At 46.1% G+C, this 13667-nt stretch overlaps 1 protein-coding gene across 4 annotated transcripts in view; it reads left to right on the forward strand.

The window, feature by feature from the left end:
- Nucleotides 1-1604: 1604 nt before the first annotated feature.
- The window catches only part of PIAS4 (protein inhibitor of activated STAT 4), a 36329-nt gene continuing 24266 nt past the window's right edge, over nt 1605-13667 (forward strand). For 3 of the 4 annotated variants that reach the window (XR_006287418.1, XR_006287419.1, XM_043535654.1), the window contains exons 1-2: nt 1605-1758; nt 6111-6540. Coding sequence is in view for 2 of the 4 variants with exons in the window: in XM_043535654.1 (XP_043391589.1) it covers nt 1732-1758; nt 6111-6540 (457 nt within the window). In the remaining 2 variants the exon portion in view is untranslated. Of the gene's footprint in view, nt 1759-2869; nt 3023-6110; nt 6541-13667 lie in introns of those variants that run through there. The other variant, XM_043535655.1, reaches the window with a different exon arrangement.

Consider the following 13667-nt stretch of genomic DNA (forward strand, 5'->3'; position numbering starts at 1 on the left):
GTGCTGTAGCTATGTCAACCTAACCGCCGGATGCAGACACAACTAGGTCGATGGAAGAATGGTTCCGTCAACCTAGCGACCGTTGCTCGAGGAGGTGGATTACCTACATCGACAGGAAACCACTTTCTGCCACTGCAGTCTGCATTTACACTACAGGGCTCCAGCGGCCTAGCTATGGCGCTGGTAGCTGTGCCACTGTCATGCCTGTAGGTATAGACATGGCCTTTCTCCAGCCAAACAGGATTAACAAATGTGGGAGTCGCCAAGTCCTACCCTAGTCACAGCGGTGAGGCATGTCCTCCGTTCCCCACCACCCCAATCTCCTTAATGAAATAGCAGATTTACTCCCCGCTGCCCCATTCCTCAGAACTGCTTGACTCTTCTTCACTGGGGCTGAGGTGGGTTCCGGCTCATGGAACTGGCTTGGGGACTCGGGCCTTGAGACCTAAATAGAATTAGCAGCAATGGTTTTTCCACACCCCGAACTCCCTAAGACTATTTCCTCCCCCAGAGTGACCTTGTCTTTGGTTTCACAGGCATTGTTCCATCCTGTAACAGGGTAGCGCTAGCCTGGGAGGGTCCTTATAAAGTACATTCCATTACAGGCTGTCCCACCTAAAGCGGGTGTATTATTATTGTTATACTATAACCCAGGGTTGTGACTTCAATCCTTGAGGGGGCCATTTAGGGATCTGGGGCAAAAATTGGGGATTGGTCCTGCTTTGAGCAGGGGGTTGGACTAGATACCTCCTGAGGTCCCTTCCAACCCTGATATTCTATGATTCTATAACATATCCCCTAACAGTGAGTTGGCTCAAACCCCTCTGATCCATGTGCAAAGGAGACGCTCCATGTACAAATATCCCTCTGCCCTGCAGGAGACGGGATATCAGCTACCTCTGTGGCACTTTCCCTTCCCTCCATCCAGACCCTGCAGGACTCACTGCACAAGTCTGGGGTCCACACCGTGGTAGGAGCCGGAGGATACTGGATGGGTAGGTGTGGTGCAGTGGGGGAGCCTGCATGGAAGTTCCTCATCTTCCCACCAGCAGCGGGGAGTAAGGCAGCTCCAGGACTGTACTCGTCTAGCCAAGTCCGGTTCCACGGGCAGGCTGCTGCTCTAGTAACATGGCTTCCAAGGAGCCACTCTGCCATGGAGCTGGCTTTGGGAGCAGGGCAAGAACACAGAAGAGCTCCCTGAGGAGGACCCTGGGACATTTGCCATGTTTGAGGGATTATTCCCCCAGCCTTTTCCATGGGAAGGGGCAAACCCCAACCCAGGTGAAATCTCCCCAAAGGGAGATCTGGCCCCTCATTCTAAACAACGGGCCTGAGGGAGGACACCCCCCTCCATAGGTGCTGGAACTAGGGGTGCTGGGGGGGGCAGCACCCCCTGGCTTGAAGCGGTTCCCATCATGGCATGGCCTGGCCTGGCCCTGTGCTCGGGGGGGGGGCAGCCCCCCCCGGGAAGAGCGCTGAGGGGCAGCGCCCCGGGCCGGGCTTGGCGCGCCCCCCGGCCCTGTCGCTTTAAGCGCCCCGAGGCGGCTGGAACGGGGTCAGAGGCGGGGCGCGAGCGCGCGGCACTGCGCTCGCGCCGGCTGGCGGAGGGAGGGGGGGAGGGGGCGGAGCGCGATTTGATTGGTTCCCCCGTCCTCCCTCGCACCGCCCCACCTTGATGGTCACGTGACTCGGCGGCGGCTCCCGGCGCGCCGGTGGACGCTGGAAGCCAAGATGGCGGCGGAGCTGGTGGAGGCGAAAGTGAGTGAGCGGCCTCCCCCCCCCTCCCGGCGGGGGGGTGGGGCCGCGGCGGGGGCACGGGGTTGGGGGGGGCGGCGGCGACAGGGCCGCGGGCGGCGGCCCCGTTACCCCCGGGCCACGAGGGCCCCAGGAACCTCCCTGTGGGAGCCGCCCCCGGCTCCTGCCTCCTCCGCCGGCCCCCCGCGGGGAACCGGCCCGGCCTGCTCGCCGCTCCCCCGCCAGGGCCCTCACCCGCTAGCTCCCTGGGGGCCTGGGCCTCGACCAGCCCCGCCTCTGCGGGTCTGAGCCCTCGCTCGCCTCCTCGTCCCTCAGCGTAGCGCCGTCCCGTCCCGATCACCGCCCCCCCCCGTCAGCGCCGTCCCGTCCCGATCACCTTTCCCCCCCCCCCCCCCCCGACGTCAGCGCCGTCCCAATCCTGGAGACACGCTTCCCTCCCCACCCCACCCCCGCATTGGTGCAGTCCCATCTCCGCCGTCCTGTCCCTGGACACCCCCCATCTCCTGGTGACAGTGCCGTCCTGCCTTCCCCCACCCCCAATAATCTTCCCTGGAGGCTTCTCCCTAATCCCCCTCCCTGGCATCAGTGCCATCCTGCTATTCTGCAGCTGACTCCAGCATCAGCCCCTTCCTGACTCTGGAGACTCCACCCGAGACCCGTGTCAGCGCCTTCCTGACCCTCACGACCCCAGAGAGCCCCCATCCCTCTGGTGTCATGCCCTTCCCCTCCAGTCCGGAGATCCCTCCCCAATACCACCAGCATCAGTGCCTTCCTATTCCCGCCAACTCCAGAGTCCATTTGGCTCAGCCCCTTCTCATCCCCATGCTGATTCCTGAGATTTCCTCAGGGCCTTTTCATCACCCCCACCCATGCTTCCCCTGCTTTCGCTCCTTGTGACTGTTACTTAACACGTTCCCCACCTACTGCTGTCTCAGCCTCTTCTCACCCCAGCACTGAACCTGAAGATCCGTAGCTTACTCCCCCATTTCAGGGCATCATTTTTTATAACTGTCCTTAGAAAATCATTACAACAGGCATGCTGCTCCCTGCACACCTTGGCTTCCTTCCCCACATGCTGCTTCATCTTCTCTCACTATTGCCTCCTCCATGTAGTCATTGCCTCAGGTCCCTCCTGCAGTTCTCCCATCCTCACTTCTACTCTTCTCATTTTCCCCTTCCTCTGTGACTCCCTCATGCCACCCCCTTTCCTGTTCCAATCTCAGCTCAGTGGGCTTCAGAGTGAAGAGTTTGCAAGTGCAGTTGGGGGGTGAGTGTGAAGTGATGACATATGGGTTTCCTCCCCTGACATTTTAGGAAATAGTTTTGGGGTGAGTGAACTGTCCAAATGTCTCCAGTGGGTCAGATTGTTTGCAAACTTTAAACCCCCACCCCTCCATGAAAGCATAAATGGATTATTTTATTATCTAAATTGAAGATATGAAGAGGCTTTCAGAGAAGTGAATATGGTGGTGGATAATGAATGGGATCCAGTGCTTTAAAAGTTCTGGAGAAAATATTGATATGTTTATAAATCTGCATAGACTAGAGGATTCTGTGATGTCTGATGTATTTGGAGATTGTCTAGTGATGTGCCGTTTTTTAAAATATGTTAAGTTGTATTATACTTACAACATACCTTGTGCATAACGAGCCTCTTTGGGGAGAGGAAGACTTGCAGCACAGATTCCAAGCCTCTCTTTTTATTGAGTCCAGTTCTGCTATGTGATACTGCTCTCTGCATGAGTGGGGCTCTTCAGTTCCTGCCTGCCAATGAGTGGAATCACAGGTGTACTGTCTGTGAAGCAGAACTGTAATCTCTCAGTGCACACAACAGGGCTTTCATGGTAAAGTTCCCATTCTTGCCAGATGCTGAGCACCTCTGAGTGACTTCAGTGATGGTTGAAGATGCTCAGCATCTGGCAGGATTAGGCATTAAGTAATGGAATGACAGGGCAGACCCAGTGAATGCTGATGTAGGGCAGAAGTAAAATGTGGAGAACCCTGTTTTTAAATGTAGGCATAACACTGGCTGACCCTTTCTCCATATGTTAGCCCTTCCTCATTGATTATTTTGGGCAGAAGCCCACCACTCTTCTGAAAGGAAGCATCTTGAAGACTTCTGTGATCTGTTGCTTGGCTATAGTGAGAATTCATTATCTTCCATGCTCCTTGAACACACATTTTCCTGTCTTTTGTTGCTGCCCAAAGCCTACATCTATATTCATTTTAAAATGAATAATCTCACTAGCTAATGAGAACTGCATATTCATACCACTCACTCAGAGTTAGAGGTGTGAGGTTCTAGACATATATTTCTCTGTGCCAAAATAGCCTGTTTTGCTTTTTATTGTTCAAATCTGATAACATCTCTAGACCTGAAATCTGGGTAAATGTAAACTGCAAAAAGCAATTGAGTTAAGCGCTGGTTTATATGCCCAATACACCAAGAGAACAGGAAATGAGGAACAATGAGTACAGGGCTAACTCCCTTGTCTAGGGTGCTTATGCAGCCTGCTTTGCTGTAGTATCTAGGCACCACGTGATCAGTAATGTATTTATTCTAACAATGCCCATGTGGGGTATGGACAAGTTCTATTACCCCCATTTTACAAATGGATAAGTGATGCACAGAGACTGAATGACTTGCTCAGGGTCACACCAGAAGCATGTGGTGGAGTAGGGAATTGAATCTGGGTCTCCCAAGTCCTAGATTAGATCCCTAACCACTGAACATCTTTCCTTGGTTTGTCAAAGCTCTATCTCTCAACCCCCCTCACTTTCTTTTTCTCACTGAAGAGATTCCAGAACACATCACACTACTAAATGTCTCCTTGCACCCAGATGCATTTGGGTTGCATTCTAGGACAGCTTCAGTGAAATAGGAAGTCCAAGGGGATTTCGCAGGAAAGGGGAACAATAAAATGTAAGAGGTTAATTCTTCCTGTGGCCTGGTCTACACTTAAAATTTAGGTTGACATAGCTGTGGCACTCAGGTGAAAAACCAACATCCATGAATGCCATACTTATGCCCACCTAACCCCCAGTGTAGACACAGCTAATTCAAGGGAAGAATGCTTCCATCAACCTAGCTACCATCGGTCAGGAATGTCGTGTTCCTGCAGTGACCAAAAACTCCTCCTGTCACTGTAGGCTGTGTCTACATTACAGGGTTATGCCAGCAGAGGTAGAGTGCCATAGCTATGCTCCTATAGCCCCCATAGTGTAGACATGACCTTTGTTAAATTTCATGGCCTACAAACAGTGTTAATGAACATTTCTTGATTTAAATCAGTTGCCATTTTCCTTTAAAAGTTGGCTTGTCAGTTTTTTCAATGATCAGTAAGAATATTAGTTTCAACCTATTTTGGTAAACTAATAATCTGATTTCTGTATGCCTTTTCAATATAATCAGAAAATAAATATGGAAAACACCTAGTGCGTGTCTGATTCCATTGCCTGCAGCTGGACATGGAGGAGTGTTTTCTGGAAAATTTCTCCTATATTTTTCACAAACCAGCGAGCAAGCTGCAAGAATAAATGCAAATGTTCAAACATATTTTCAGGGCTTGAAAAACACTTTCTTCACCCTGAGTGTATGTGAAGCTTTTTTTGGCAATGAGGAAGGCCTTAACAATCCATCTCTGCAGAACAAGTGCATTAATTTTAATTATTATTATCTCACTCTTATCCTTATGAAGACAATCTTCCCTGTGTAGATCAATTCTGTGTTGTCTTTGAGTCTACAGACAGCTCAGGTTCCCTCTGAGCTTCCCCAGGCAGAAGAAAAGTGAAGTTGACAAGACTGGTCAGTTTCAGTGTTGTTCAAAACCTGAGGATCAGCCTTGAAATAGGTAGTTTCATGGTGCTGCCTCAGAGCAGTAAAAGAAGCAGGCACTGGTCCTATTCACAGGAGAGCTGATTGAAGGAAGCGAGGTGTGAGCTGAAGTAGTTGTTAACCCCCAGTATGCTTGCTTTTCCAACAACCTGATGCAAGATATTTAGTATCCTTGTGATTGCCATTGTTTCCAGCTGTTACCATGAGATTACTTAGTATTTATCACAGTTTTTTTTTGTAGTAATTCAGTGACTAGCTTGTGTCACTGCTTTCCGATCTGTGTATACTGGCTGATGTTCAGTAGTTCTACTGTGTATTCCCATTGCACAAACAGGTGTCTAATGCATGGCACGTTAAATCAGTTGAAAAGCAGGTGATCTAAACAGAAGGGTTGGTGTCACTCTTGCAAGTGAATTTTAATCTTTTGAGTTCCAGGGTACAGGCTTTGGAGAGAATTGTCACTTGATCTATTTATAGCTTTAAGAATCTTTTATTTTAATTTTTTACCTTTATTTCCTAGAACATGGTGATGAGTTTCAGAGTCTCAGATCTTCAGATGTTACTGGGTTTTGTTGGCCGGAGTAAGAGTGGACTTAAACATGAGCTGGTCACTAGAGCATTGCAGCTGGTCCAGTTTGATTGTAGCCCTGAAGTTTTCAAGAAAATTAAAGAGCTCTATGAGACTCGCTATGCTAAGAAGAGCTCTGAACCGGGGCAGCCACAGCAGCACCGACCTCCAGAGGCACTCTCCATACATTCTTCCTATGACCGTGGGAGCACTGTTGCTAGGACTTCTCTTCCCACGCCTAACATTGACTATCCTGCACTCTATGGGAAATACCTTAACGGACTGGGGAGGTTGCCACCCAAAGTTGTAAAGCCTGAAGTGCGGCTGGTGAAACTTCCCTTCTATACCACCTTGGATGAACTGCTGAAGCCAACCGAGCTAGGTGAGTCTCTCTCATATATGCAGATACATTAGTAATGCCCAGGACTCCATCTGGGAAGGAACGGTGAAAAAGCATACAAGTTTTGAAATGATGGTAGCATTTCTGGTGAGCAGTGAAGCCACATAGTCGAGAGAAAGAGAAAACCAGTGGGTTCTCTTCTAGTTGACGTGTGTTTATTCAGAATATTCCTAGATTAATTTTTGTTGCTTTTTTTTTTAACCTTTCTTAAAGCAGGAGCTGCAGTCACTTTGATAAGTGACTTGAAAGTCTGTCTTGTTTTGCTGTAGCTTTTGTATCCTTCGCTGAAGGTGCTACCTTTTTAACGTATTGCATCCTTGTGTACTGAATCATAATCTGTCCTTGCTCTAGCTAACGTAGCAGTATATTAGGAGAGCGGCTGTTTTCTCCGTCATTGTCACAACTCTGCTAAACTGGAACAGTGGCCCTTTCTATGCTGATACCAGTTAGTTCTATACTTAATCATGACAGACTTAAAGCTTCCCACATATAAAGAAAGGTGACTTACTATTTTAATACACACACACCTCTCTTTTTACTTTTATAAACCTGTCATGCAGTTCTTTATGCACCATACCTTGTGTTTTGAGGAGCAGCTAGAGGAGCTTGGAAGGTGAAAGAAGCAGCTCCTTCCACCTTGAAGCCATGATAACCAGAGTCTGGGTTAGCATGGTTATGGTTCTAGGTAGTGACGAGGATTGCCATAACTGGCTGTAATGTGGTTTTTTGTGAATGGCGTAGGCAAAATGTGCCTTTTTGCTATGGCTGTGGCTCCCTTTGCTTTGTGACCCATCACACTACACCCGTCTTCAATGGCCCGTTGAGTAAACATGGTAGCCTCAGGCCTTGTTACAAAACGGACCTTGTTCTGAGCAAAATAAAGACTGAACTTGAGGATCTTCCATTGCTGGAAAGGCTTGATCCTAATGTGCACAGAGATGAAAGAAGTGTTGATAAATGAAGGTAGTGCATCTTACCAAGATGCAGCTCGATGAACTGCTGCAGTGTCTGAACATGGACTGGACATTTGAAGGCATGTGGGAAGCAGCCATTGCTGAATACCCTCACTAGGCAGAAGTGTGGATTTGTTTCTCTAATGTGGACATAAAAGGCGTTTTCTTTAACCTTGTTACATGGCTCTGAGAAACCTGCCAGAACACAAATCAGATAATACTTAAACTGCTCTCTTTAATTCGAGAGAACATAAATTTTAGGAACAGGAAACAGCCATCTGGCCCTGTGTGCCTGCACTTTCATAATTTCTTAATCCCATCTTCCTGCTGTTTTCATCATAACCCTTCACTCCCTTCCGCCTTCACAAACTAGGCTGGGTATCCCTTGAGGTTATTTATATCCTCTGTTTTAGTTGCCTTCCTTGTTAACTTATTCCATATGTTTGTTACTACTTGTGGAGTTTCCCTGTTTACTCTTATTTTCCATATTTCTTAGCTTCTGGACTACTTACCAGTATAAAAAGAAAACTGTATTGACTATATTATACAGGCTTCAGATGTATGTGATTTGTCTGCATAAGAAGGCAGTACAGACGTTAAGGCTGTGATGACTTAAACAGAGTTTTAGAAATTGGTTAATTCAGTCTTGAACACTTTGTGTGCCAGTCCACTGGAAACACAAATGCAATGTAATCTAATATTTTGAAGGGGGAGGAAAAAAGTTAATTTTTTTTCAGCTACAACCCCATCTCCTATTTATAGCTCCAAGAAAAAGGAGTGGAAGCATCTAAAGATGATACATATATTTAGCCTGATTGCCAGAGGGTACTGAAGTTTGACAATACATAAAAGTTCTATGTCAGATCAGATCTTTAGTTTGGCTAGACTGGCATCCTACTCCATATGAAAGCTAGCACCTCCTAGAAGTCCTCTTGTTCCCTGTGCATGTTTGACAAATTTTCTCTTTTGATAGGTGTAACTTGTGCTTTATCTGTGGGACTTGGTGTAGGGCAGCTAGGTGTGGAACAGGTGCTCTTTTTAATCCTGATTTATGTGATTTATCACTCCGAATCCACACTAAAATATAGATTATTTACATTTCTACTTCACGTTACCGACTCTGGAGGTCCGGCATTGGTGATGGCAGGGAGTACAATTGCTGAGTATCATTAATGGGGAGCAAGCCCAGTATATGATCCCAGTGTATAGACTTCAGCATGGCGGAATGTCTGCGATGTACTCTTTCATTCTGGTAACTAGAAATGAGACTAGTAGGCATCTCTACCGAGATCTGGTTCTGGACTCTTCCTCTCCTAGCATTAACATTAGCAGAGGTGATAGATATCTGAGCGGCTAACTTTTGTACTTGGCTCAGTAAGATTCCAGTTATCATAACCCAAGAACAATTGCTCATGAGTGTGCTAGTGAACTATACGCACAAATACACACTAATTATTTGTGTTTTGAAAACTGGCATGTTGACAATTTAACTCCAAGAGTATTAAGTTAAGAATACCAATGCAAAGTTAAATGTCTATGGAGTTCTACTTGATGAGACCGAAAAAAGAATAAAGAAGAACAAAGGCTTATCAGTTACTTTGGTTTACTATCTCTTCTTAACTTTACACCTTTTGTTAAAGCAGTGCAACTCCTGTGTGTAGACTAATCCCGAGAGCTATTCTGTAGAAAATTCAGATGCTACTGGTGGTATCCCATAGAAATACCTGAAACAGATCTGAGATCAAAGACCTATTTCACATGCACATCATAATGTGGCCTGGGTAAATGTCCTGCTACAGAAGACATTTTAAGCATATGTACTGTGATGAGGGAAACCAGGGAACTGTAACTTGTGTATTAAAGAAGGATCTTTGTTAATCAAAAGCTAATATGTGCTGAGAAACAACAGAGGATTTCTTGCCTCCTTTAAATTATCACATTGAGATCAAAAGGTGGGCTATATTTAACTAGATTTCTACCATATGTATGCAGTGGTGTTGTAGCCGTGTGGGTTCCAGGGGACATTAGAGAGACAAGGTGCGTGAGGTAGTATCTTTTATTGGGCCAACTTCTGTTGGTTAGAGAGACCAAGCTTTTGAGCTGACACAGAGCTCTTTTGACCTGAAGAAGAGCTCTGTGTAAGCTCGTCTCTCACTAACAGAAGTTAAAAGATATTACATCACCCACTTTGTGTCTCTAGGCAGACATGCTTTCTCTGCAGGAGAGTGTCAGATTACCATGCTTGCAGACAAAGATACAGCTTCAGGTGTTAGGGCGAGGAGACTTGAAGTGTTTTGTGAACCTGGTAACATTCCATATTTGGTAACTACATAAACACACACGTTATACCAATTCAGTTTAGTAATGGATTTAATTAAAATCATCACAACTTCCTTGTGTGGACACTTCTAAATTGGTTTTAAGATTGTCCACGCAGGTTAGTTGTGCTGGTTTAGTTGAATCGGTACAGGTTGTGTGTGTAGACAAGGCTTAAAACTTAGTATTTGCTGACAGGATGTTTTTGTAGACTTTCCTAGCTGTACTGTGGCTGTCAGTAAATGCCTTGGTTTTTATCAAAGATGAACATGGTTTGGTAATAGTGAAATGTGGTGTGGTAGGGAATTTTGGCTGGTTCTCCTGAGGGGAGAGATGCTTGCTTATTGTGGATGCAGAGTGCTGTGGTCTTCACTTGGAGGCAGTGCCTGAGGGGGATCTGCTGGTATCATTGTGGGAACAGAGGGCTACATAATCTGCGTGTTCCAGCCACTGTCAGAGTAAACTGTATCTCAGTTTGCTTGATACCTTTTGATGGTATCTACTTGGCAATTTGTGTACTGCTTTTTATCTAGCTATGAGTAATACAATTGCCAGAATATTTCCTCCCCTGTTGAAGATCATGCTCAGTTCCTGTGTATATTCAGTCTGCCTTGGGGGATGTCTACACTGCAATTAAAAACTTGTGGCTCAGGCTGGCATGGCTCAGTCTAATGGGCTGTTTTATTGCAGTATAGATCATAGAATATCGGGGTTGGAAGGGACCTCAGGAGGTATCTAGTTCAGCCCCCTGCTCAAAGCAGGACCAACCCCAACTAAATCAGCCCAACCAGGGCTTTGTCAAGCCTGACCTTAAAAACTCCTAAGGAAGGAGATTCCACCACCTCCCTAGGGAACCCATGTTCAAGATCAGGCTGGAGCCTGGGCTCTATCACCCTGAGCTCTGACTCCAGCCCGAGCCTGAACCTCTACACCGAAATTAAACGAACCCCTTAGCCAGAGCTCTGCGAGCCTGAATCAGCTGGCACAGGCCAGCCACTGGTGTCTACTTGCAGTGTAGACATACCTGTGATGGCTGAGGCAATTGCATTCTCTTGATTGCAAAACACACATCCCCGCATTGGACATCCGCTGAGAAATCCTCCCAAGAGCATATTTTCAAGCTGTTGCTTCATTTCTCTCTCTGGGCTAGTTCTCAGAGGTGAACAGATTGGAGGATTTATTGGTTCACTTTGAGTTTGAATAAAAAGTGCCCATCCATATTCCCTGAGAACCCTGCCAGTTACTGTATTTAAAATTATAAAAACAAAATGCAATGGGCTCTCACCCAAGTCACAGTATGAACTCCACTACCATCCCCTTACATTAGTCAATATGTATTTTCAAAGGTCAGGGAAATGAATGGGCACTGCACCATACTGTGAAAGTCATCAAATCTGGGCTACTTTGGATTGTGGGGTGGAAGGACACTTAAGAGCTCTGGAGCTCTTACAGAGACTCCCATGCCAGCAGCCCCTTCTCTCATATATCAAGTGGAGAATCTAGCATTGCCTCCACTGACCACAACTGTGGGAGTATGTTGCAGAAAGAGAGGTGGTGAGTTAGGTAGTAGGCTCCCAGGCTATTAAATATGATGCACTGATACAACATACAGCTTGGTGTAGGGAAACCCTAAAACTAACGATCATTCTGACATCAAAGAGCTTTAGAGTAACAGCCGTGTTAGTCTGTATTCGCAAAAAGAAAAGGAGTACTTGTGGCACCTTAGAGACTAACCAATTTATTTGAGCGTGAGCTTTAAGTGAACATGCTCAGCTGTTCTCAAACTGGCTTGTGGGTTGGCTTCTCAGAATAAGAATCCATTATAATTATATTGGACTAAAATCCTAAAGGGCTATGCCAAGTACTTGTAAGTGTTCGAGGTTCTATGTCTTGTCATAAAGTCTGAGATTTGCTGATCTAGCTCAAACTTCATAATTAATTGACTTCTTTATATCTTGCTACCCTGGGGTTTTAACAGAAATTCATCCCAGCAAGTCACAGAAGCCACACAGTTCAGAAAAGCTGTAACTCATGTACTGGGGATAGCTCACTTTCAGAAAAGGTTTTTGGCTGAAACTTGCTTTTGATTAAAAGTGCCCAACTCTTAAGTGTTAATATGATAGAGGTATATAAAATCATGAGTGGTGTGGAGAAAGTGAATAAGGAAAAGTTATTCACTTGTTCCCATAATATAAGAACTAGGGGCCACCAAATTAAATGGGCAGCAGGTTTAAAACAAATAAAAGGAAGTTCTTCACACAGCATACACTCAACCTGTGGAACTCCTTGCCTGAGGAGGTTGTGAAGGCTAGGACAATAACAGGATTTAAAAGAGAACTGGACAGTTTCATGGAGGTTAAGTCCATTAATGGATATTAGCCAGGATGGGTAAGGAATGGTGCCCCTAGCCTCTGTTGTCAGAGGGTGGAGATGGATGGCAGGAGGGAGATCACTTGATCATTACCTGTTAGGTTCACTCCCTCTGGGGCACCTGGCATTGGCCACTTTACTGGGCTGGATGGACCTTTGGTCTGACCCAGTATGGCCATTCTTATGTTCTAAGTATTGAATAGTTTTACATGACTTTTTTTTTTTTTTTTTTGCTGTTGGCCAAGGATAGTTCATGTATGAGTTATTTAATGCTTACCGTAAGATTTTGAAAGGGACTAGTGTCTCATGTTTCAGATCATAAAGCAACCTCTAGTTGAGATCAGGTAGAATTCTCCCTTGGGACAGATTATCCCATAACAACTTAATGAACTGTTTTCCCCCACTCTCTTCTCTTCCCCCCCCCCCCCCCCCCCGGACACACACACACACCCCTTCCTCTGAAGTATCTGGTACTGGCCTCTGTTGATGGAATACTGGAGTAGATGGACCACTGGGCTGACCCAGTTTACGTTTTTTTTTCTAGCTTCTTTTGAATCAGGAGTATCTAAGAGTTCTTCACTCACATCAGCCTCTAGCAGCCTCCTCTGGTTCACCCAGTAGAGGTATTGACTGGCTATGGGTGAGAGGAGCCGAACTCTCTGCCAGGAAAGATGAGTTGCCCAGCTCCTTCATGGAGAGGAATAAAGAAAGATTAAAGGGACCCATGTGGCTCAGGTCTCTTAATTCTGTTTCCTTTTGTCTTTCAAGGATAGCCCACTAGCTGCAGAAGGAAAGGGAGAGTTTTGCTTTGGTAGATATTGCTTTTCCTATGGAGTCGTATTGACCAGGGGTGCTGTTGCTTCAGTCTCTGTTTTGTGGTCTGAGGAAAGCACTGCTATGCTGCCTCACAGTCATACTTGTTTTGTTCCCCAGCCTCTGGCAGGACTTGTAGCCCAATTACATTTGAGTGACAAGGGAAAGAGGTAATCTTGGAGTGACACCTCACCCGTGGTGTCTGCCCGCTGCCATTTGCCATGTTGTAGAGGTAGGCCTTTTATGTATTTTGAGGTAGATGGTATGCTAGATATCTTGCTGCTGGGCAATACTTTGATGAAGAGAGATGATCGTAGCCTCAGATGAAAACCGAATCCTACAGTGATGATGGGATAAGTGGGGAGACTGCTCGGGTCATGGCTTCGCTGCTGATGCTGAGGTTTGTACTCTCAATCAGGGTACAGGCATTCCTTTTGCAAAAGGTGGCTGCTTTGAAAAAGAAGAGGGATCCTTGCAGGGTGGATTGATTTTAAAAAAATAAATCAAAGTAATTTAAATCACCAAGCAGGAAACCTTGATGTGGCTCATTGATTTTAATTGTTTTTTATTTGTACTTTTTAGTTAATTTCTGAAGAGGTTGATTCTCACTGGTGTAATTTGGAAACTATTTTTGCTAACCAGAAGGATACCCTGTAC

The sequence above is a fragment of the Chelonia mydas genome, chromosome 25 (genome assembly GCF_015237465.2).
Source record: "Chelonia mydas isolate rCheMyd1 chromosome 25, rCheMyd1.pri.v2, whole genome shotgun sequence".
NCBI lineage: Eukaryota > Metazoa > Chordata > Testudines > Cheloniidae > Chelonia > Chelonia mydas.